The 24549-nt window shown below is 34.0% G+C and overlaps 3 protein-coding genes and 1 long non-coding RNA gene across 5 annotated transcripts; 3 read left to right on the forward strand and 1 right to left on the reverse strand.

Moving 5' to 3' along the window:
- The first annotated feature begins 67 nt into the window (after window positions 1–67).
- On the forward strand, window positions 68–1578 carry LOC130649139 (uncharacterized). The gene is made up of 2 exons (XM_057455364.1): window positions 68–190; window positions 304–1578. The coding sequence occupies exons 1-2, from the start codon at window positions 97–99 to the stop codon at window positions 672–674; spliced, it is 465 nt and encodes a 154-aa protein (XP_057311347.1). The 5' UTR covers window positions 68–96; the 3' UTR covers window positions 675–1578.
- Window positions 1579–3216: 1638 nt separating this feature from the next.
- LOC130649138 (uncharacterized protein C7orf50 homolog) lies at window positions 3217–5580 on the forward strand. Its single transcript, XM_057455363.1, has 3 exons — window positions 3217–3945; window positions 4414–4522; window positions 5149–5580. Exons 1-3 carry the CDS (start codon window positions 3589–3591, stop codon window positions 5202–5204), a joined length of 522 nt encoding a protein of 173 aa, XP_057311346.1. The 5' UTR covers window positions 3217–3588; the 3' UTR covers window positions 5205–5580.
- Window positions 5581–7657: 2077 nt separating this feature from the next.
- On the forward strand, window positions 7658–19199 carry LOC130648809 (testis-expressed protein 2-like). Of its 2 annotated transcripts, XM_057454910.1 has the most exons (6): window positions 7658–8252; window positions 14163–15509; window positions 16071–17314; window positions 17607–17837; window positions 18282–18402; window positions 18759–19199. In XM_057454910.1, the coding sequence occupies exons 2-6, from the start codon at window positions 14181–14183 to the stop codon at window positions 18849–18851; spliced, it is 3018 nt and encodes a 1005-aa protein (XP_057310893.1). In that variant the 5' UTR covers window positions 7658–8252; window positions 14163–14180; the 3' UTR covers window positions 18852–19199. The 2 variants fall into 2 exon arrangements, with proteins under 2 accessions (XP_057310893.1, XP_057310892.1); XM_057454909.1 differs by lacking the exon at window positions 7658–8252 and having other exon boundaries at window positions 13917–15509.
- LOC130648810 (uncharacterized) lies at window positions 14522–16060 on the reverse strand. The gene is made up of 2 exons (XR_008982965.1): window positions 15897–16060; window positions 14522–15741 (listed from the first exon to the last, which is right to left on the reverse strand). It is a non-coding gene; the product is annotated as an uncharacterized LOC130648810 (long non-coding RNA).
- Window positions 19200–24549: the final 5350 nt, after the last annotated feature.

The raw sequence follows: 24549 nt of genomic DNA on the forward strand, positions 1-24549 counted from the left end.
AGCTTGGATATTATAAAGAAAAAATAAAAGCTAGAATTAAATCAAAATCGATACTTTGTAGTTTGTAAAGAGAAACAGAAATATATATTCGAATCCATGGAAGATGTCGATGTAGCAGTTAGAAATCTCGAGATAAAATCATTATCATTTCTCTCTGTTTATCAAAAAGATAAATCATTCGGAGTTGCTGGTGAGTTTTAAGTTATAATAAAAAAGATTGATCTTTTGACCAAGAGAAACAAAAAGCAGTAGCCTTCTTTAAAAAAGAAAATCTTTGTGTGTGTTACAAACTTAATTTTTTAGATATTAATTTAAAAATCACAAGATTCCCTTCGAAGATATCAAGAACAAGGAGTCACCAAATCCTTTGGTCCGGAACTCCTTTTGTGATTGTTGGAAAAAAACCTTTTTGGTACGAAGTTCTGTCCCGGCTGATAACTACAAGGTTTGTTTGGGTCGCGAAAACAACTATCCGTCATGTACTTGCTTGGATTGGCGTAAAACCTTGTTGCCCTGTAACCACATCCTATCCGTCATTAGTGGCAATGTCGCAGATGTATCCTGGAAATCTTTATCGTCGCGATACACTTTATCTCCTTTTTTCATTTTGGATCATGAAGTTGTTAGCAACGATTTTATTGACATTAATTATGTCAAAACCGAGTCCGTTTTAATGGATTCTATTTCTAAAATATGTTTTCCAAATAGGTTCAAGGCCTCGTCTCGCAGAGAAATTTAAACCAAACCAAGAGCTTGTCATTCATAGTGTATGATAATGATGCACTAGACCACCTTCATAAAACCTTGACTCAGGCTTTAAATGATCTATCATTTCATGCTCCCAAGGAAGACAATTTGGTCGTGGAAAGACCAAAAGTTATAGGATCAACATATTTAAGTAAAAAATTCCAACCTCTCCCAAAACCAAAACCAAAAAAATCGGCGTTTTCGGGAAGAGTCGGTTTGGCTGCTGAAAAAAAAGTTTTCATCCATAATCAACATTTTGTCTCTCAAAAAGAAGAAAATCATGCGACGTCTGTGGTTGAAGAGTTCCCTGAATACGATCCATCTGTCATTACCAATGGAGCAGGAGCAGTTTAATGACGCTGCTGCTCAACTACCAATATAATCTGGGTAAATCGGGGATCTGGGTAATAAGTGCGTCTAAAGGAAGCCATGTTTAATGCCGGAGTATTTTAAATAAGAGTTAATTTTAAAATTTTAAACCACGGAATGGCATTTTGGATAAAGCATCTTCCCATAAATTTGTTCTTTAAACTCTTTCGAATTACTTCTGATGTCCCTTTTAAGAAGAAATGTAACTTGTTATATTGTAAATACCCACTTTTTCTGTGGCAAATAATTTGAAATTAAGTCAGTACCACACAATTGGTACGAGAGGGAGGTGCACCGCGACTCGCCAAAAATACCCGTATTTATAGCTAGCGTATAGCGTCCTAATTACGTGATTATCTAAACAAACAGCTCTAGCAATGATCTGGCAACTTCCCTTATCACATAAATTCATGGTTTTCATTATAAGCCATCCCTAAAAACAACTTTGCAAGAATGCTGAGGAGCATTTGCTCAGGACCGTGCGAAAAAGAAACCGTCAAAAACGTCCTATTTCCATGATTTGCGTCTTAATTCGGTGATGTATTTTTTCCAATGTGAGATCCACTGGAATTATTTTTAAAAAAAGTTTTGTTTGGTGTAAATGGGGTATATATAACAAGCAGCAAAGGTAATACTTGCATTACTTGTTTTTTTCTTGCCCCTAGATATATGAAATCTTACAGAAATCTTACAATATTTTTCTGATAAGTTGTTATCTTAAGATAACTCGAGTTATTTCACAATCAGGGCATTAATGTAAATATTCACGTCTAAAATCACATTAATAGAGTTATTTTAAGATAGCACTTGTAACTGTTTTAATGTGACTTTGGAGTGCCATATGCCATAGCCAGCCATTATTGCCAGTAAAAAGAGAGTTGCCAAGGAAGGTGAAATCAGGGAATTAAGATGTTTACGGAATTTAGTCAGTATACGCTATATAAAATTAGGGCAAGCCCAACAACTTTTTAAATAGGATTTGTGATTTTTGTCTAATAACTCCCTAACTCCCCCAAATTATTCTTGAGCTTGCCTGATTTCGCCAAGTTATTCCTTTTACGCAAAACAGCGCTTTTAATTTTGTTGACTTGTCCACAAAAAAAGGATCATTAAATTGGATCAAATTAGGCCTTTTTAAACACTCTATGACAACAAACTTTCTCCATAAAGTGTGCTTCTGATACCATCGCAGTATATCTGTCATTTTTTCCATCAAAGGTATGTACATAAATTTTTGGGATAAAAGGCTGATGTCATTCTGTTAATAAACACTTCTGTCAGTGGGAAAGGCAGTATTAGCCCACGCAATTCCTTGTTCTGATAGACAAATAATAAAAAACAATGTTTAAGGAACTTAGACAAATTTTATTGTCTGGTTCCTTCATATCTTTTTCAGACTCATGTTTTCTTGTTTTTTCTCTTTTTCTTGCAAGGGTGATACGACTTTTTCAGGTTTTATTTTGCTAGATCCAAAGAATTTCTCCTTGTAAACCCAAATTTTCTACCTACGCAAGTAACAAAACTAGTATTGGGCTAATTTATATTGATTACCTAGCATATTTTGCTACTATTTCCCTAATCCAAAACCTAACCAGCGAAATTGTACTTCCACTGGAGATATTGTATCATTCCGGGTCCCATTGGTTGAGACTATTTCTTGGAAATTATAGTACAGCAGGCTTTTTTTGAGAGATTTATTTAACATTTAAGCACCATTATTTATTTTTACATCGCAGACCTCGTATCATACTTCGCGAATTTCCAAGCCACATTGGATTTGGCAGGTTTTAGAACTTTATATTATTTTGCTACAAAACAAAACCTGAGAGGCCTAAAACAAGATACTGTTAAGAATAAGAAAAAACATTTGAAGGTAAACTCTGTATAAATCATTTAAAAGAGCCCCTACATGTTCCCACTTTTTGTAGGCTTCGCTACTGAGAAAGAGGGTTCAACTTGCTCCACTTGCATGGAGATTACATGTGGCTGTGCTATTTTCGAAAAGGTGTATTGGCTATAAGATTTTAAAGCTTAATTCCCGCAAAAAAACAAGTTGGATTCATATGAAAGAGCTTGAAAAATTGTCAATGAACTTTCTCATTTTCTAGAAAAAAATCTTGATTGGTTCACAAAATTCTTGACTTCAATAATTATGCATAGACATTAGTCTCTGTATTGGGTGATGTTTCCCCATCAAGTGACTTCTATATGCATGGACACATTCTCCATATTTTGTAAATGTGCCTTATTGTTTGCCTTACATGACTTATTGGCAGTGATGTTACATGTTCTACACACAACCTGTGCCTAATACTGATCATGACATGATTTTTTGTGGCCTGTGACATTGTTTTTAAACTAAGTTCTAAGAAATTAAAAAAGTAATCATTTTAATAGCAACAATTCATGTGAACTGTTTGTCACATTTCTGAGTATGTCCATAAACTTCATTATGGTGTGCTATTTAGCAGAATGAAGCGGGAGAGTGAGGTACTTTCCATCCCTGTTAAAAATAAAAAGTCTAAAGTGACATTCGAGGAACAGAATAATGATGGTGGTAAAACAACAGAACACGACACAGAATATGATAAGAGTGTGGTGAATGAAATGTTAAAGTCTGCAATGGAGGGCAAGATCAAACAAGTCAAGCAAACTAACACAAAGAAAAGGGAAAAGAAGCTAGAAGAGAATTCTAGGCATAAAGAAGAATCAAACTCAACAAATCCAGCCTTAAAGTACTTGTCTACATGGTATTATGATAGAAAGGAATGGAAATTTAAAAAAGTTCGACAAACTTGGCTGTTACAAAACGCATATGACAAGGGCGAAGTAGGTATTGTTTAAATATTATTCATATCTCCTAATTCTGCAATTTTTGCCTTTTTTAGAAGTCATGAAATTATAATTTTCTGTTATTTTTAAATCAGGCTCACAACTCCGAAATTTATCCTATCTTGGGATAGTTTTGTTCCCTATTTGTTTTGAACTAAAAAGGCATGGACAGGTAGTTGTGATAATTTTTTTGCCACCTTTATTGAAAAACTACTATAAAAGCCTTCCTAGCAATCCTGGACTTGCCTTACTTTGTTATACCAAATTTTTATCATGTTCCAGTTTTTGACATTGAACATAATACTTTGTATCTGCTTTTTTATGCTACATTGTTTAAAATTTCATAGCACTGCTGTAATGATAGAAACTAAGTTTTATTTGTCAACAAAATTTTGAAAATCACAATAAAAATCATGGTAAAATAGATGAAAACCATGTCTCAATGTGTATCCCATTACTTCTTAGGTTTCTAAGGAAAATTTTAAGATGTTATTGAAATACATAGAGGATATGAAGGGAAAATCAAGAAGCGTCACATTGGAAAATGCTCAAAAAATCATTGAAGATGACACAGGTTAGCATTTTTTTACATTATGTTTTTTGTTACTATTTTCATTGAGCTGAATCTCTTCGGAACGAATCAAGAACAAGAAAATGCTGTGCATATTGACAATCGCGAAGAAGAAACGATGTTTTTGAGCAAAAAACAAACTTATTATATAATCATGATTAATCAATGGGACGTTAAAGTAAGAGATTAATTTGCATGTTTCCGCACCTTGTAAATATAGTGCGTATAAAAGCAATTGTTTTAAACTACCTTAAAAACGTCGAATTGACGATGAGCTAAGAGGAGACCAAACCATCGCGGGACAATATTTAAACTTGATTGGCCATCTGCAAATAATTATTCTTTTGTTTTTATAATTTTTTCCGTTCCTGTCCGGAAGGAAATTCGAAATGATTTCAATTTTCAGTTTTGATTGGAACGGAAAATTTTATCAACCAATTCTAGAAATCACAATTTATCGAAAATAAGCCCGAAAATGTTAACATGCTAAAGGCGGGCACCTCGAATTAACGGACACGTTTCAGGCAACAATGATGTACGCTAATTGGGAAAACTACTGTATACACGTGTAATTTCATCGCATAATATGCGTAATGTTATCGAATAATACGCGTTATTATCGAATTTAGAAACAGACAGAAGGAAGATAAAGCGTGCCACAAAAATTGTGAAATTATTGTCATGAAAAGTATACGCAAGGAGAGAATCAAGTCAAGATAATCGAATAAAGATGCAGTGTTTATAGTGGTGGAAGCAGTTCTCAACACGCCAACACGCCAGTGGACCGATAATCAGCAAAAGTATCGTATGTTACGATTGAAGTCGGCTTACGGTAATGCGATACTTACTATTTCCGTGTATCGGTTGACGTGTAAAACAGATGAACTTGTGTCCACGAGTTAACTACGCGTTGTGAAGTATTTGCGGTTTATTGAGAGAAAAAATTAATGTATATTTGTAAATTGTAGCGTTTCTTAATTTTTCTGCCCTGAAAAATCTTTTAGCACAAATTTTCAGGTTTTGGCCTGTATGACGTTTGTTCTTTTTAACTTGTCGTATGACACAGTGTAGTTTTACTTGTGTTAAAAATACCTTGTTTAAGGCCCGTACCTAGGGGTATGTCCGGAAAAGTGGAATATGCATTGGGGACGTAAATGCAGCTGGCTGTAACAAATGGCAGGGGGGGGAGGGGGTATATTCGCGTAACATAACAACCAACATATCAACCATGCTTTAATTCAATTTGATAACTGTTTTATTCAATAAATTTTCTCCTTGCTATTTGTTTCGATCAACTGAATCCGGATTATTGATAATCCGATTCCCCATTTTTTATCAGTCGGACTCGCTTCGACTAATGTTTTAGTTTGTGTTTAAATAAGTTCTTTAAACATTTCGTCGTTTTGTTGGAATTTGTACCTTAACCCTTCTTTCATATATTTACATCCAACTCGTAACCATTCCTCCTTAGACTTTGCAACCTTCTTTCCCAAACTTTTTTGTTCATCAGGAGAGACAGTTTCCAAGATTAACTTCATGTTTATAAAATCATAAAATGAAAATATTAGTCCACGCAGTTAAAAGCAATTTCATCGTTGTCCGTAAAATTTGACGGGTAAAAATTGCTGAACACAGGAGTCAGTCCATAAAATAGCACAAATTCTTCATTAATGTTTTCATTTTTACGGATAATAGTTCCTTCATCATTTTCGTTACCAGGCATTTTGTCAACTTACAATTAGAGAGAAGTCCTACTTTTTGTGTGGGTGTGTAAAGATTATGTTATTATTATGCGTGTTATTAATTTCGAACTGGCAAATGAGTTCGAAATGGTTTGAATATGATACCCTCGCATTGCAAAAATAATCAAAAGAACATACGTTTCTTTGTGTTTCTTTGTGATCATAATTATGAATGTTAAAAGATAATACCAGGACAAGTTTTATTAAAAGGCGTTCCATTTTATTTCACCTGCAGAAAGTGATATTTTCTTTAAAAATCCATAAACGGGAAGGGTTGCTAATAAATAGAAATGGGTGGTGATTTTTTTCAAAAATTGCGAACGTCCCCCCCCCCTCCTACAATTATCTGCCGAAGAGATAAATCAGGCAACGAACAAGGTTGTTCTTGGGTATCTCGAGTCAAAGATCTTATATTTAATGTTTACTGTTAAGTACATCCAAATCCTACTTATTTTCACCCCATACATATATGAAAATTCTAAAAAATATTGTTAGGAAGATATATAGATACTTGGTTGTGAAATAGAGTTATTTATTTGTTTATATTATAGTAGTTATCTTAGTAGATTTAAAGATTTAGATATCCATAATTTTTTTTCTCTTGCTTCAAATTATTTGTTTTTATCTCAAAGAGCTCTGGGGACGAGAATGTGAGACATAAAATAAAAATTGCTGTTAAAATTTCCATATAATATATTTGCAGTTCTAGGTAAGTCCAGGCGAACAAATCTAAATTTCGTAGGAATTAATTTTCACGAATTTCGCAAAAAGCGAGTTTTCAATACTTTTCGCGAAATTGACAGTATTTACAACGCAAGGTGACCACTTCTTAAGTTTCTTAAATAACCTTAGAAAAAGAAAATCTCCTTAAAAGTACTTAAAAATACTTGAAAAAAATGGAATTTTAGCTATTCTTAATTTCTCCTTTATTTCTTATTTTTTCTGATCGTAACTTTTTGGAATGTGTTTTATGGATTGTTTATCACCAGTGAAAAAAGACATATTTTGTGTTACCTGAAATCCTATATTTTCTATCTTTCAATTTATATGTATACTTGTATGATATGTATAATTTTTTTCTCCGAAAACATAGTATGTAGCATTAAAGATAGAGAACTATAATTGGTTTTCTCCTTAATTATCCTTAATTTTTTACTTCTTATTCTTGCTCGCAGCAAAATACCCTTAAAAAATGTCAATTTGTCTCCTTAATTCTCCTTAATATCCTTACTGTTGTTTCTCACTTTATTAGTGGTCACCCTGCAACAGACACGTGCTGATTCTGTTATAGTAAATAATTTTTTTACAATTTTAGAACGTTTATCGTCTAATAGAAAAATAGAAAACGTAAGAAATATTGGGCAAAACTGGCTCAAAGTTATCCTCGTCATTAGGGTTTATTGCCTTTTAGATATGAGAGATCAAAAAGACAAAAAAAACTAGGGACGAGGGTGGGCCTAAAGTTAAACCGCCATAGTGGGCTAGATTTGATTTAATATCAAAATTTTGCAGATGCTTACGATGCAATAACAAATTAAAATGCGCAAAAGATGATGGTTTCTCCTTTACGTGCAAGAGCTCGCAATAACCTTGATGCACTCAGTGCTTTCTTAAAAAGGGCGACTCCAGAGTAGTACATAACAAGTAAATGCTAGATCTAGGTAGGTAGGTAGGTAGGTAGATGTGCAAATTTTACATGGCTAGCCTCACAAATATCGAGGGCCATGGCTTAGATGGAGAGTCCTAGAGTATTTAATGCTCTTTTTGAGCTACGCAGACCCAATTAGGGCCCGCGCTCTACTAGACAACTCCCGGCAACATCCAACGGCCCATACAAGGCCGAGGGCTCCAGAGTGCAACTATGTCCAAGGGACCGTGTTTTTGTTATCCTAGGATATGCAACCGGTAACCGACCAGTACAAAACAAACAAGAACGAGCGACAAGATTTCACTTTCTTGCTTTGCTTTTGTTTTTCTTAGTTTTTGAGAAGGTACAATTTATCCTTTTCATACTCAACCTTTTTAATGCTTTGAATAAAAATATCCTAAAATCGATAAGGGGCAACGTTCATAGTATACTAAGAGAAATGTCATATTGGATGTTTGTGGGTGATTGGGATTTCTACCTACCTATAGATGTGCATATTTATTTTGAGGGATGTCTATTATTGTCTATTATTTCCAGGAGGGACTATGGTTTATATGGAGAGTTTTTTTAGAGTATTTAATGCTTATTTTGAGCTACACAGACCCAATCCGTGCTATTTACCAGACAACTCCCTGCAACATACAATGGCCCACACTGTGCCATCTCCCCAATTTCTCTCACATGGCTTGGGTTAACTCCGGGCTATGGTAACGTTCACTCACCCATATTGAATCTCCACCAAGGGAATTGAACCCCCGGTCTCCTGCACAAAGGGCGACAGTTATAACCACTAAACTACGGCGCCATAAACTTTGATGTTTTTTTAAGCCTGATAATTTGACTTTTAAACACATTTTAGGAAAAATGAATTTGTGACTTCACTAAAACTTTAAACAAAATCTTATGCTTCCTTCTTTTGTGGTTGCAAATTTTATTCTCAATTTTTGTTGTTGTGTAAAGACTACTTTATTAGCAGCGGACATGCCCAGACTCAGATCTGTGAATAAGCAATGAGATTGCTTGAGTTTGGAATGGCAACAGACATAATGGTTTGCAACACATCATTCAGTAAGAGACAGGGTAGGCTGATAACATATGAGTCAGGTGGCTGTAAGACACAGATAGATTACTTCCTAGTTAGAAAGTCAGACAAGAAAGTGGTGAAGGATGTGAAAGTCATATTGGGGGAAGAGTGTGTTTCCCAGTATAGGTTGCTGGTTTGTGATATTATCTTGAAGAGTGTTAAAGAAGCCAAGGGAAAGTACAGGCCCCGTCGTAAAGTCTGGAAGCTAAAAGAAGAGATTGTAGCAAGACAATTTAGTGCAAAACTTTAGCATTTAGCCCACAATCGTCAGTAATAGTGACAATGTTGAAAGTACTTGGACTACTTTGAAGAATTGTCTTCTAGAAGCTTCTGATGATACCCATGGGTGGACGAAAGGACCAGCCAGGCATAAACAGACCTGGTGGTGGAATAATGAGGTTGACCAGTGTATAATGGAAAAGAGGAAACTTTGGAAAGAGTGGAAGTCAGGTAGTAGTAAAAATATTTACTTGGAAGCTAAGCGTCGCGCTCGTACAGCAGTGTATAAGGCAAAATCAGAAGCAGAGAGAAACAGATTTGCAGATGTGTTAAGAAGGGAAGACCAGTGCAATGAGGTATTCAAGATAACAGAGCAAATAAAGAAGACTAATCATGATGTTGTGGGTGAAAAGTGTTTTAGGTGGAAGGTTGACATTCAGTTTGTATGCAAGCGTTGCAGGGGTGAGATTATAGAGAATGAATTATTTCCAGCTTCAATGATGTACAACAGTTGCTCGTTAGAGATAGTTAAGAACTTCTTGCAGGATAGGTTCTGCTTGGAAAAGTTCAGAGAGTTACTTCCTTTGTTGACTAGCAGAGTCTTGTCAATTGAGTTAAAAGGTAGTTTGTCTGAGGCCTGTGTAAGCAGTGTTATGTTGTATGGTAGTGAGACATGGGCAGTGAAGCAGGAAGATCTTGACCATTTAGAAAGGAATGATATGAGAATGGTTAGGTGGATGTGTAACACCAGTCTGAGAGACAGAAAGAGTTCAGATGAGCTAAGAAGCAGGCTATGTATCCGTAGAATTAAAGATTCCAATTCGCTGGGACACTTGGGAAGAATGGAGGGGGTGATGGTGGGATCCTGTGTTTAGTGGTATTCCCTGACTGATATAATATAATAATCCATTATTTTTATTATTGTACCACATATACTCCCTAACGATCAAACAAGCAATAAAAGGTATATAGGAGACTGGTGATAAGGTAGAGGTGTATTTGTACTTCAAGAATCTTAAAGCTATATGTTTTGCAATTACCATGTATTGACGTTTCTGTTGTGAGTAGGCTTCAGAAAGGAACCTAAATAAATGTTAAGTATGGATCCTTAAAGGGTATAAACAACAAGGTTAAGATATACATGTAGGGCATTATGTGCATGAATAATTGGCCTTTGAAACTGACATTTATTTTTTGGAATATGAGTCACATGTCTGAATGGCATTTTTTACAATTTTGACTTTTTTCTTCATTTTTGTTGTGAGTAGGCTTCAGAAAGGAACCTAAATAAATGTTGATTATGGATCCTTAAAGGGTATAAACAACAAGGTTAATATATACATGTAGGGCATTATGTGCATGAATAATTGGCCTTTGAAACTGACATATGTTTTATGGAATATGAGTCACATGTCTAAATAGCATTTTTTACAATACTTTTTTCTTCATTTTTGATGAACTAAAAAGCCTATTTTTAATATTTATCTGTGAAATTCATGCTACATTGTTTATCAAAAGCATAGCTGTATAGCAAAGCATAAAGTTTATAACCACCAAAACTCTGAGCCAATAAACAATATTTACATCAAGCTTTAACTGGATCATTTAAAACAGTTTCATACCACTTGTGGGTAATTTAAATTGTGAAGAAAACGGTATTAAACAGTATATATGCTGTTTTTGCTTTCTTTTCTCTTAAACATTTCTTTTTTAAAAAATGATTTTTTATGAAGCATAAAAGGTTGCTTTGATTTAAACCATATCCCTGATAAAAACTTGATATTATAAAACAACATTTAAAAAAGCTATAAAATTAGGCATGAAAAGCATAAGCATAAAATATCACATTTCACGAAGAAACTGTTACACCTTAAAATAATTAGAAACTTTTAAAAGTATCTCCCTTGCATTATTTACAAAATATGCACATTTTTCGCTTAGAATTTCATTGAAGTTTATGGATATATGTTCATTGCACAGACGTTGAGATAATAAAAGATGTATATATCACTGTTTATTACAATTGTCCGATAAGTAGTTACAAAGACTGCTTTATTACACTGATTTTTTGACTCCCAAAAAATCTACTTGACTAGCCATTTTAAATTTAAATCGTGGTTGCCTACTTTCCAGATTTTCACAGGGACTTAATTTAATCCCTGCAAAAATTTATCCCAATAAAGTATTAAAACACTTAAACAAAGTTCAGCTCATCATTGTCCTACTTTTTACGGTCATCAAGGAACATGAAATTTAACGTAAAAGAAGATGTAATAGAGGCATTGCCTCTATTACATCTTCTTTTACGTTATTTGCTTCAATGTGCTAGCCCATTACACAGTATTAACATCAGATAAAAAAAGAGCAGAGAGACAAAAGATAATAAATATTTTTATTTAAAGGCAACTTTTGTTACCAAAAAAGAATAAGAAAAAACCTGTTGTTTGTTTTTCCGGGTGGCTTACCTCTTCTAAAATCCTCTCAAGTCCTCTTTTTTGAAAAACCTCTATTGATAGTCCTCTTTTGTCCTCTAAAATGTTGAAAATGTGACCAAATCTCCTCTTTAATTCCTCTATTTTTTTAGGTACGCTGATAGCAAGAATAAATTTATAGCTGATATGAAAATAAAAGGCTAGAAAAGTATTAGTATTACAGGTGTCATATATGCCATGTCTTGTTTTATGCAATACTTCATTCATTTAACAAATAACTTACTGAAAACGGTATAATAAAAATCAAGAATTTTAATAAACAGTAAAGGTGACAAATTTTGACTTGCTATAACCTTATAATACAGTCAATTTTGTCATGCAATACAAGGCCCTTTAAAATATACACTTAGGCAGAAGGACAATAGAAAAAACAGGAAGTTTTATGTATTTTGATGATGTCAGCAGTGCATATGCTAAAAACATTTTTGCGAAATTTGTTCGGCCATTGCCTGTAATGTGCCCAGCTTGGAACGATAGTCAATAAAATGTATATATGGCACTTTTGACGAACGATCAAAAGGATTAAAGGTTTAAAAATTTTGCTGATGTTAGCAAATTTTTTTGAGAAATTTCTTTAGCCTATGTTGCCTGTTACAAACAAAGAGACAGACACAGTCTTCATAATATTTTATAGATAGCCGATAGCCGTAGAAAAATCCACGGGGTCGCACGTCCTTTATATATCACATTTCGTGTTTCCGTAACACGACTTTTTTCTCGCGCTCAAACAGACAGACGGAATACGGCTATTATAAGAGATAAAAAAGGTGATTTCCAGAATTACGTAAAGGTGGAGTATAGTGTTGAAGCTGTTAAAAAATCATTGAATTTGGTATTTTGATGAGACATACACACACCACTTTTTGCTTCTGCCAGTTTAAGTAAATAAAAAAATAAATAACAGGATTCTTGTTTTAATTTGTTACTTTCACTTTTATTCAGTTCTAATTAAAAAAATTTAAGAAATTTAAATTGCATTGTTGTTGATTTTTCTTTGTTTATTTACTTTTTATTTAACTGAAAAGAAAAAGTGAAAACACTTCAGTACTTTATACTTCTATTTGGGCACAGTAAACACATTTTATCATTTCCATTTCTTGCTAACTTTTTTTTTCTATGGCACAGAGAACTGGTGAAAATACCATTTCATTATTTATGCTGGAAACAGATGTTTAAACTTCAAAGATTTTATAAAGAAAAACATTTCTTTTCTTATAATGTAGTTTGGAGTTAAGAAATATTCTTATACCGAATAAATCAATAAAGGTAACAATTTTATTAGTTAGATATGCGGTGAAGATGTAGCAAAGTAGTGAACTATCTACCAGAACATCTGTTTCAAAAACAATATAAACACAAGCTAAAAACTGTTTGTATACATTTTAAATTGCCTTATATTAGTTTTGTAATAGCAAAAAGTTATAGTGACACTAATGTATATGATTGCCACAACTCCTGGAAATTTTAATTCACAACTCCTGGAAATTTTAAAATTATAATTGGAAAATCTTAGGAATTGTTAATATATTTGAAAAGAGTTTTTTGTTGTCCATACAATTTTTTTTTTATTAATACATATAAAGATCCAGAATTTGTTTTCCTGATGATACAATACACTAAATGGTAGCCCAGTGATAGATTGTCTGCTTTCAGTGTAGCAGATTGTATGCTCAAACCTAGCCGAGTCATGTCAAGGACTATAAACGTGTGAATCAATCCTTTCTGTGAATGGAAATGATATCTTATGTGATTATGCAGTTAATTGGTTACTGAGCTTTTACAACTTTGATAGCTGGAATGAGAGCTTTAAATTTCACTAGCAACCACTTTGCAGGACCTTTTGGTACCAAGAAACAGAAGAGGCTGTCTGGTAAATAATCGTTAAAAAAGAATAAAAATATTGACTAGTTATTGGCTAGTTTAAATAATAGTCGTATTTTTCCCTATTCCCAATAAGACATAGTTCACACTATGTACTGTCTTTTCTAGTGTAATTATACCTTTATTTTTGTTACTGCTTTATTAAAGATAAGAACCATCCCTATAAGAACTATAGCTTATAAGGCAAAGTATAATTTTCTTTAATAAGCATAGTGTAAGCACTTAGGGTTTTTTCACTGTCTATTTCCTTGTTTCATTTTAGAAATAGGTTTTAGCTCATATGGCAACCCTTAAGTGTTTTAAATTGTTTCTCCAATAAGCATTTATTTATTTATTCAGCATACTCTAATCTTGATTGTGTTTTTTTTTTAATAAGAACATGTAGCATTAAAGTGTTGTCCATAAATGCTCCTTCTAAACTTTTTTTACTACAGTCTGTCTAAATCACGTAATTGTTTGCTGGAGTGAATGCTTCATGCAATTTGAATTTATTTATTTATCATTTATGTGTATACATACATGCAGTCATTTGTACAACATTTTGCACTGTTTAATGACACTTTTATTATTTATTTAGCAATTACAATAAAGAAAGATGTCTGTATCAATGAAAGATCTACAATCCTCCTCAGATGAAGAAGAAGAGTTGGACTACCTTTACAAGCTGTCAAAAAATGAAACACAAACAAAAAAAGAAGAAGAATCAAAGCGAAGATTGCTGCCATCATGTTTGCCTAAAAGCAACACTTTCGATGTTGCAGTAACAAATAAAAAAAATGAGAATGAAAAAAGTGACGATACTAAAAAATCATGGCTGAAAGAACAGGTGTCAGATTCAATCAAAAGGATTTCTACTAGAATAACACCAACACCATCTTTAGATAGCTCTATGAATGATTCCTTCGATGAAAGTATACCTGCTGGAGGCATTTCGAAAACTGTATCGGAGAGTGATATTAAATCAAAGTTTGATGCTCTGGATGGCAAGGAAAATATAACAAAAAGACAATGGTTTAAAGGAAGCTTAAATAGTTACATTTCGAAATCTAAAAACTATTACTACAATCGTGGGAGTACCCCATTAGCAAGTAGCGAGACTTCATTGAACTGTTCCTTAGACACATCTACTGAAAATAACGAAACAATAAAATCAGCTAGCAGTAGTGAAAGTTTGAATAATTTATTTTTATCTAGTTCGCCTAAATTTTCTGTTGAACATGACATTGGAAGGACTTCTCCTAGCGGGTTGCAGATACATGATAGTACGTTAAAGTTATCCTCTTTATCTGCAGAGGCAAGTCATTTGCCTCTTTTTAAGAAAGAAAAACCATCTTTAACAATTAAAAATACATACTCTAAACAAACACAGCATTCAAGTCAAATAGCTTCTAGACAAGACCAACCCAAGGGAAATATTAATTCCAATTTAATTACTTCAAAATTGACATTTTCGGAACTACTCCATTCAAATTCTAATCCATCCTCTCCAACAAAAAGTGCCGAGACTGTTGACATGTGTAAGGTGGCAGAACCTGCGACAACACCATCGAATGAAGATTTTACGGATATAGAAATTGATATTTTAACTGATAATATTGTGAAGGAAGATTTAAAGTATCACTTACGACCAAACAGTGGTTCATCAGTGACTTTTTTCCATCTTTGGGTCTCTTCCCTTTTTATGTATAGTTATTTCATGCATAGTTTTCCGATATTTCTTTCTGGTGCTGTTGCAGGAGCTATAGTGACTTATCTGGTGGGTTGTCTAACAGTTTGGTTACTTTGCCCGTCAGCAGAATCGTATGATCAGTATCGTAGTGATCTGAAAAGATTTTTAATCGATGATGCCAAAACAAGTAGTCAACCTCATGTTATTAAAGACTTGCCAAAGCCAGAAGTACTGCAGAAACCAAGGGATCTAAAGGTTGTTTTTTTCTTTCTGATTGGTCCTGGGTTGTTTTTTTTTCTTTCTGATTGGTTCTGGGTTGTTGTTGTTTTTTTGTCTACTGGAATTAACTTAGGAAAGTTTAAAATTTTTTATATAAAATTGTGTAAGTCAGTTAAGTTGGTTTTTTTCTTAAAAAACGAATTGGAATGGATAGGAGCCATCAAATGGAATTTCTGGAATTTGATTGGTTGATTCGACCTCTTCCAATCTAAAATGAAAGTTGTAATCATTTCAATTTTTCTTGTGGAGAGGAATGGAGAAAACTAAAAAACAAAAGAATTATAAGCAGATAGTGAAACAAATTTAAGTATTTTTCTTGTTTCGTTCTGATCTGTTTTGCTTTTGATTAGTAATCCACCTTACAATTCATTGAATCCTAACAGCATAATGTAATGGCAGATTCTCCTTCAGGCTTTTTCCTAAAAATAAAGTACTGTGTATTGTATTATTTTCGACCTCCAGTGTATGCATAAAATGTTTTTGTACAAGTTCTTATGTTACAATGCTAAGAACTTAAACATTAAATTTATAATTTAGGGATGGATCAATCTCGCCTATGTTTATAATAACACATATGAAAAAGAACTGGTCAAAGAGGTTTTTGTTGTGGTACATGAGGACACCATGTTTATTTTTTTAACTAAAAAGAAAATCGAAGAAACTGCACCAAATACTAAAATAAAGAAAACCTTGAAAAATCGACCAAAGAAACAGATGTCCATACAAGACACCGAGGAGGAGCATGTTATTACCTTTAAATATGAATATCGTATTGATTTACAAAAATGTTCGCTCCATCTTACGCCTGACGATTTACCAATTAGACGTATCTGGAATAAGAAATATCCATTATTGTTGACCATTCCAGGTAAAGCGTTGAAAAAGAGAGAAATTACATTACGTTTTGAGCAGCTTACGTTAGATTTAAATGATATTATTAATGGGATGATGGATGATAACTTTGTAAGTGAAAATTTTTCTTCAAGCAATGCAACGGAGGAGTTCTTTTTGTTTGGAAACACTGGAAGAGAAAAAGAGGATTGGTTTTACAGAATGCAATTGTGTATAGCGCCATTGAAACATCAAGTCTCCTTCGCAGATCTTCGTAAGCAGCGCATATCAAACAAACCTTCCAACTCTTATTCGCACTACATTACCGAATTAATCACAGAAAGTGAGAAGGTGATGCAACGTAATGCTAAGGGAAAAAAGATGGAGCCCTATTTGGCATGGTTGAATATATTTCTGGGGCGTGCGTTTTGGGATTTCTGGCATGATAAATACTGGACTGATAAGCTGCACCAAAAAATTCAAAGCCGTTTAAGCAAGATTAACACTCCCCCTTTTATAAAAGATATCAAACTAAAAGATTTGAATTGTGGTCATAATATCCCCATCATTCATAAAGGCTCACTTCCTGTACTTGATGAGTATGGAGTGTGGACAGACCTTCAAATTACATATAAGGGTTACTTTACACTAACGTTAGAAACTCAACTAAATGTAGATTACTATGTTGGTCTTGTGTCAGGTATTGTGAAGCAAAAGTCTGGTAACGACTCACAGTTATCAAAAATGACGAAGCTGTCTGATTTACATGCAGATACTAGTTGTGAGGATATAGATACTGATAAAGAAGGCCAGAAAGAGGCTGCAGTCAGTGATTTGGATTACGAAGACGATAACTTTCACGACGAAATACCTGATGTTTATTTCGATACTAACGATACTACCGATGGCAAGATAGAAGATGATGCTGACCCTGTCATGTCGGATCCTAGGTGAGTGTTTTGTAGTTTTGATTAATGACCTTGAGTTCAGGGTTTCCTTTTGATCAACAAAATCAAACAAATTGAGGAGATTTGGCGAATTTGTGGATAAAAGCAGACAGAGTGGTCAAAGTCAATATTATTTAATAAAGTCAGAACTTTTTTAATATATTATTTTGCTGAAGTGTCTGGAAATTAGAATGACTTTTCTGCGAAATATGGCCTGCAAACACGACGTATTACCATGGTAACATTTGGTTAGCGAAATAATATTATAAATTGCTGTAATATCGATATTTTTTAGGACAAAGGCCTTTTTAGAAAGTCGTGCTGGTAAAAAAGTTGTAGGTTTGGTTGGCTGGCTCGCTAAGTCAAAGTTGGCGAAAAAAGTAGCCGAAACGGATTTCGCAAAAAAAGCTTACGAGAAAGCCTATGAGAAATTTCGTAAAATGCCAATCATTTTAAAAGTAGAAATACAAAGTGTGAAAGGAAATTTAGCTGTGAATATCCCGCCTCCACCCACGAACAGACTGTGGTAAGAATCTTTTTTGTTTATAGTGACAATTTCGTAACTTAACTGCATTTTCGCGTGCGCGTGCGGGCTGGGCACAAAATGTCTAATTTTGTCATACTGATGATCACGCAATAAGGATGTATTTGCATTATTATTGCGACCGTTCTTAAGCTGTAGAATGATTCAATAACCTGTTTAAATAACAACTGCGCATGCTCAAATTGGTGTATTGTTTCAAAATTATGCGAGAGCGTGGAAACAGTTTAAATGTAAATCCACCTTTACAAAATTATTGCAAAGCACTACGGTGGCTTTTCTAATTTAACGCGAACGAAAAAATAATTATTTACAGTGGGTCACGCTTATAATAAAAGGCGAAAAATTATGGCGTCGCTCAAGCGCGCTTTTACGGTAACTGCTGCAAATTATTATCAGACCTTATATGTTTTTTTTTCTGTATTTTAGGTATGGCTTTCGAAATAACCCAGTTATCTTTATCACTGCATCTCCAAAAGTTGGAGATAAGCAAGTCCGCTTGAATTATTTAACTAGTTGGATCGAGAAAAAACTAAAAGAAGAGTTTAAGGCAAGATATTTTTAAATTTGTTTGCATGCTACAACGATAAGTACTCAAAAATTCAACAGCGCCCTAAAATGAACTCGATAAGCCTACTCTTGAATAAACCTTCTTTGTAGCTAGGAATAGTGAAAGTATGATAACTTTAGAACAATTTGCTTCAAAATAGTCACTTCCGTGCCGCTTATTAAACACACAAGTAAAGCCGGAATATTTCAACCCGAAGGGTGTTGTGTTTACGGTGACCGCTAAACGAAATTTGTTTTTGTGTTGCAACTTATCTGTTTCTTCTTTTTTATTTAATTTTTATTATTATTTTTAACTCGTTTTCTGCAATATTATTTGGTATTTCGTTTACTTTTTAGAAATATTTAGTTTTACCTAGCATGCAAGACATTTCAATAAAACTGATGGATTCTCAGTTGCAAGATTTGTATCCAGACAGACCGATGTCGTAAACGATGAACTCTGTAAAGATGGTCGCCCTCCTACTTTTCTGCCATTTTTTTCGTGATAAACCTCTTGATCGAGTATTTTTAGTTTGATTTATAGATTTTTTTTTCACTCTTAACGTTTCGTAGCTATGCCGTGGTTGCTATTTAGTTAAAAATCTACACGTTTTCCTCGTTGATTACTTTTACTTGCTATGCACCAGACCGGGCTGGTCCCGTCTTTATAAAGCAAGTTAGACCTTGGAGGAGACTGAGGAATAATTTTTAAATTTCAACAGTAAATGTAGATGAAATAACTAAATGTCTAACTAGAATGAACTTTAAAAACAAAAAAATATATTCTATAGCTGCTGATATTTTTGTGCGTTTTATTTAATTTATTTTCAATTTATTTTATTTTTAATATATAATAGGATTGGATCAACATTTCTCAAACAGGTCTAGGCGAGATAAATATGCCTCGCCTACCTCAGGTCTAAGATTTTGGCGGTCAAGTCTACTTAGAGAGGTTGTCGTGATAAACCCACCAGTATAAAACTTCTTGTTTATGACTGAAGTAAACGAGCCTTACTAGTTTGTTGTCTCCCTTACCCCAACGTATCAAAGTCATCTACATTGTATTTGGACGAACATACTTATAATAGAAATAGAATTTTTGATATAATCACTTTAAAGAATGCACTCCCTCCTTTCACTGCTAACCTTCTGTGAATATCTAATACCTTTAGAGGTGTCATGAAGGATTTCTTGCGTTATATTTTTAGAAATTTTTGAAAAAATTTGGATACTGCGGATCGCTGAAATAAAGAGTTTGAAATTGTGAATTTTTGAATGCTTTGTTGCAATTAAGAGTGGATACGCAAAACAGCGCAAAAGTTTTATAGCATTCGTATGGCATTACTTTTTTCACTCTTAGTGGTTTTTCTTACATTAGCGAAAATTTAATTTCGCGAAAAAATCCCTTTCTGAAAAAAATTGTTGAATTTTAAAATGCGAAGTCTAATTTTTAAAACTGTAAGTTTAAAATGCCGCTAAAGTTTCTAAAATTTCTGACAATCCTCCTAAAAATCATCCTAAAAAACTAACTAAAGACAAGCAGGATTGCAAAATAGCATTGGAATACATCCTCGTCCCCAGGGTCTTGTGGACCCTGAGCCGTTATTTCGGTGTGGCCAACAATTTTCGCCGCTATCAGCTTTATCAACAAGGCAAAATGCCCTGGGAACGAGATTGATTGGAATATTTTAGATTTAGAGCAATACTACTTCTTGTAAACTTCTAAACAAGAAAATTTATACATTTTATAAAAAGTGTTTTCATTTTTTTTTTCCGATAATCTCGTCTTTCTTTTGTATATGGCGAAATAACTATAGAAACGAGGCTACTTCTACTATACGTCTATTTTAACTGTAATAGTCGTTAGCCCGTGGAAAAATCCAAGGGTTTGCCCGTCACAGCTAAGCTACCATTTTGCGTGACAGACGGACGGACGTTTGTCGAACTAAAAGTAATTATCGGGACGGGTACTTATAGTATTACTCTTACGTGCTTACCACAAGATGCTTAGTGGACAGTAGATGGCACCAAATCGGCTGATAACACTACATTAAGAAATGCGCCAAAGTAGGAACTGAATTCTAAAATCTTATAAATACAAGTTGGCAGCGCTCCCTCTACACCGCCACTTCGCAATTACTACACCACCTCCTCCACTGTTTTGTTCTCCTCCGCAGTCCTACGCCAGATGTTTAGGCCTTTTACTAGGGGCAAAAAAGAAATTTATGAATTAAGGTAACACTACTTCAAAACATGTTTGCGACCGAAGAAAATTTAACTTGTTTGAAAACGTTCTCCTCTCGATAACTTCCAAGGGATCAAAACTATTGAAGAAGAACTACTTTGTTCATCACCAACATACTGCCTGGCAATGAGCGGGATTCAATCCGCGGTCCCCAGAACTGAGAGCCGCAGACGAACCCACTACACAACGTGCGGCAATATGTTAGTGATGAATTCAGATAGTTTATTCGGATGGTGTATATACAGAGGTGAATATATATCATAGCACATCCGTATTTCATTCTCAACAGAGAATGTTTCACCCCGATCGGAGCTCTGATCATGACGGGCGAGTATAATGCGTGTAAGTCATATTGAAGAAGAACAGACTATGATGATAAATATTCACCTATGGATCAAAAGTAATTCGAGTTACGAGTGCTTGAACTTTGCAGACCAGGAAAAAAGTTCAAGTGTATACTAATTATTTTTGTCCTCATATGTAACATACAATACTGAAATGTCACTTGGTGATGATTTCAGCAATTACTAATTTGACAAGAACGTTATGACGAAATGACAGAAGATCAACCTCGTTCCCAGGGAATATTTCCTCTTTGATGAGTTTGACAACCGCAAAAAGGTAGTAGACTGCTCCGTAATAATGGCCCACGAGACCAGGGTCGAGGTTGCCTGAAGATACCATTAACAAGATTGTCTTTCAAGATGAACTTCCTCGATCATGTTTATAGTTGGGATTAATCTTTGAATTTAAACCTAATCACACATATATAAAGACATATGAAAGGAGATTAGCATGCATTTATAAAGCAATCGAGAAAAACAAATGTATGCCGTATATTTTATTCATGTTGGAAGACAACCTCGTCCCAAGGCCCATTTTTTTATTTCTGACAATCTCGGACGGCCGTCTCGGATATCAAAGAAGAAAAATTGCCCTGGGAACGAGGTTGGTCGGAAGACATTCTCGTCCCCAGAGCTCTTTGATATCAAAACCTACTTTTGAGGTTTATCCCAGAGCTCTGGGGTCAAAAAATGGTTGGAAGAGTCAAAACAATATTTTTAAAATATTCACCTATTCTTCTCCAATCTTTAATATTCCCTCCCCTCTAGTAAACCTTTTTTGGTATGGGTTAAAAAAATAATCCATCCACTCGAGTCTGAACCGTATCTACGCAGTTCAATAGTACCATAGCATTCTAATTTTGTGACTTCTTTAAAAACTTTTTTTCGTCAAAAATAATTCTAACCCTATTTCCATATTTTTTAAAAAATAATCCTGTCTCTCTCTCTGGTATTTCTGCCTTTATTCCCTAAGGTTAAAACGCAATGGGAATATATAAGAGTAAATATAGTACTTTAAAATATACAAAAGTTTGACGAAGCTCTTTGTAACACTAGTTACATCGTCACCATGTAAGTGTAGGGAAGGAGCAAGCTTTCTCATCCCCAAAGCTTTGAAGACCTTCAAAGATCTCTAGAGACGAGAATGCAGAATGCACGCTAAGGTTAGCTGCAATATTTCCCGTTTCTTTTTTATTTCTAAATACGATCATGTTTATCTTATGTTTATTAATAACTCTTATCGTAAGCACTTTAAGCACAATTGACGAACGCGTTACGATTGTGGGAAATTGTGACCAATGAAACCGCAAATGTTTACATTTTGTTGTGACAAAAATTATTCAGGCCATGTACTGTGCGAGGATATACATGCAAACGCAAAAGCCACAACTTTGTTTGGTCTATATTCTGCAAAATAACCATTTCTCTTAATTAAACGAGTTTTAAATTTTCTATTTTATGAAGGTGAAACAATCTTGTTTCCAGGGCTCTGTTATGCAACTTGCGCAAGAGTGGTGCTACTTCGTTGGTGCCAGCAAGACACATATCTGAAAAAAGCTATAACGCTCTTTATTATTCTTTATAGGAATTATTTACCTACAATCTTTGTCAAATTATTTACAGACAACTGGGCAAATTTCAACTTCTTAATGTTTGCAGAAAACTTAAATTCTTAGATAATTTGAATTATTATCTTGACTATTGCTGACGTTACCGCGACCCATTTTGCCAAGCTTCACGGTTGGTTATATGGGTTCGCAATGTGCGCAAGTTAGAATGCGTGACTAGCAAATCTTTAACACTGTCTATTTAAAAGAGTGACCAAAGACTGCGAATTGTCCATATTGTCTTGTCTAAGATTGTAGAATTATTCATAAATGTTTCTAAATTAATGTATTTTTTGTCACGATCACCTCTGATGCATTAAAAATGTAAAGAATGTAACAGTGTAAATGCAAGACGTTATGAGTGTTTAAAATCAACATGGCTCGCGGTTCTCTTCATGTGCCTATGATATTCCTACGGGATGGACTTTTACGTAGCTGTGTCGTCAGAAAATCATAGGCGTAAAAACCTTGGGGACGAGGTTGTGTATTTAAAGCACAGGCGACATAGAACGAGAAAAAGGTCAGTCATATTTATAATTATCGCCGTTACTTTCATTGTTTATATTTATAAAAGAAAACGATAATTTTTACATTGAACTTTACAACCCAGTAACGTTCTTAATCTTTTATCTGGAAGATGGGATTAATAAAGGGGGGCGCTGGAAAGAGAGAAACTGCTGACAGATGAATATTTTAGACAGAATTCAATGCGAAAAAGAATTGACGAGATCATAGACAGCAAATTTATTCTATTGTGTTTTGTAGACAATAGAGCGCTATCTATAGCAACTGAATGTGTTCAGCATTTATCAGATGTAAAGTGACAGTACCCGTAATTGATGGTAATGTGAACTCAATTTTATCAATTGCATGCGACAATAGCGGATTAATTAGACACAGTATTTGTAGAAACTGTCATTAATACTTTCTTTTAAGTCATATCCTTTTTTATTTTTAAGAGAGAAAAAAGAGATGGAAAACTGTAACGTAGATTTTAATGGATGTGTTGATCGTTTTATCGCGCGACGGGACGCTTTTATTGGAAAATTTAGGTTTTTGCTATTGTGTATAAAACGCAAGTGAAATTAAAAATTTTATGTGGGTTATGTGCCTCGTCTAAGTGTTCAAAGTTTTTTTAGATTTATGTACTTGAAGTGAAGTATATGAGAAAGTCGTGATAGTACTTAGTACGAAAATAGTTGTTAATAGTATTTTACATCACTCAAATTGAGCGCCAAAATTTTATTTACAGATGGATGTAGAAGAATTGGAATGATTTGTGGTTGTGTTGTGTTACCATGTTACGTTCTTGTTATCCAGTGTTGAAAAGAAAAAATAAACGCTCAAGAAGAACTTCAGAAAAGGTACAACGTTGTGCACACTGATTCAATTAACCATGAAAAAAAGACTGAGCGTTACTTTGTAATATTTACTTGCGTTTTGCGATAGACGGTGTTAATCCACTTTTTCCCTAATTTTTGACCTGTCGTTTTGAATGTCTTGCATCAAATATAGAAAAAGGTGTATACCTCCAGTTTTTGTTAGTTTCTAATAAACAGAAAAGTGATTCTATTTTGCTTGGCTGGAATACCAAATTTTGTTAAGATCAGTGTTTATCTCTTCATTATTCTTTTAAGCCACCGAACTAAGTGGAATAAAATTAATATTGTTCTTGCAGTAGCGTACACGCATTAAAGTGTTCCTTACTTGCTGTCTGCTTTACACAACTCTTCGTCATCAGTGAGTGGTCAAATTAAGCATACTAAGAAGGAAATAAGACACCAAAAAAAATAGTTGACACCTTTTGTTTCGCGGTAGTCTTAAATTGTGTAATTTTTTTGACACTTATATATCGTGTATTGCCTTAATACCGTTTTAGGTCTGAGGATAAAACTTAAAGTAATGCATTGATCAACACTGCTAAAAATAAATATGACTAACTAAAATTATAT

The sequence above is a fragment of the Hydractinia symbiolongicarpus genome, chromosome 7 (assembly GCF_029227915.1).
Source record: "Hydractinia symbiolongicarpus strain clone_291-10 chromosome 7, HSymV2.1, whole genome shotgun sequence".
NCBI classification, from domain to species: Eukaryota; Metazoa; Cnidaria; class Hydrozoa; order Anthoathecata; family Hydractiniidae; genus Hydractinia; species Hydractinia symbiolongicarpus.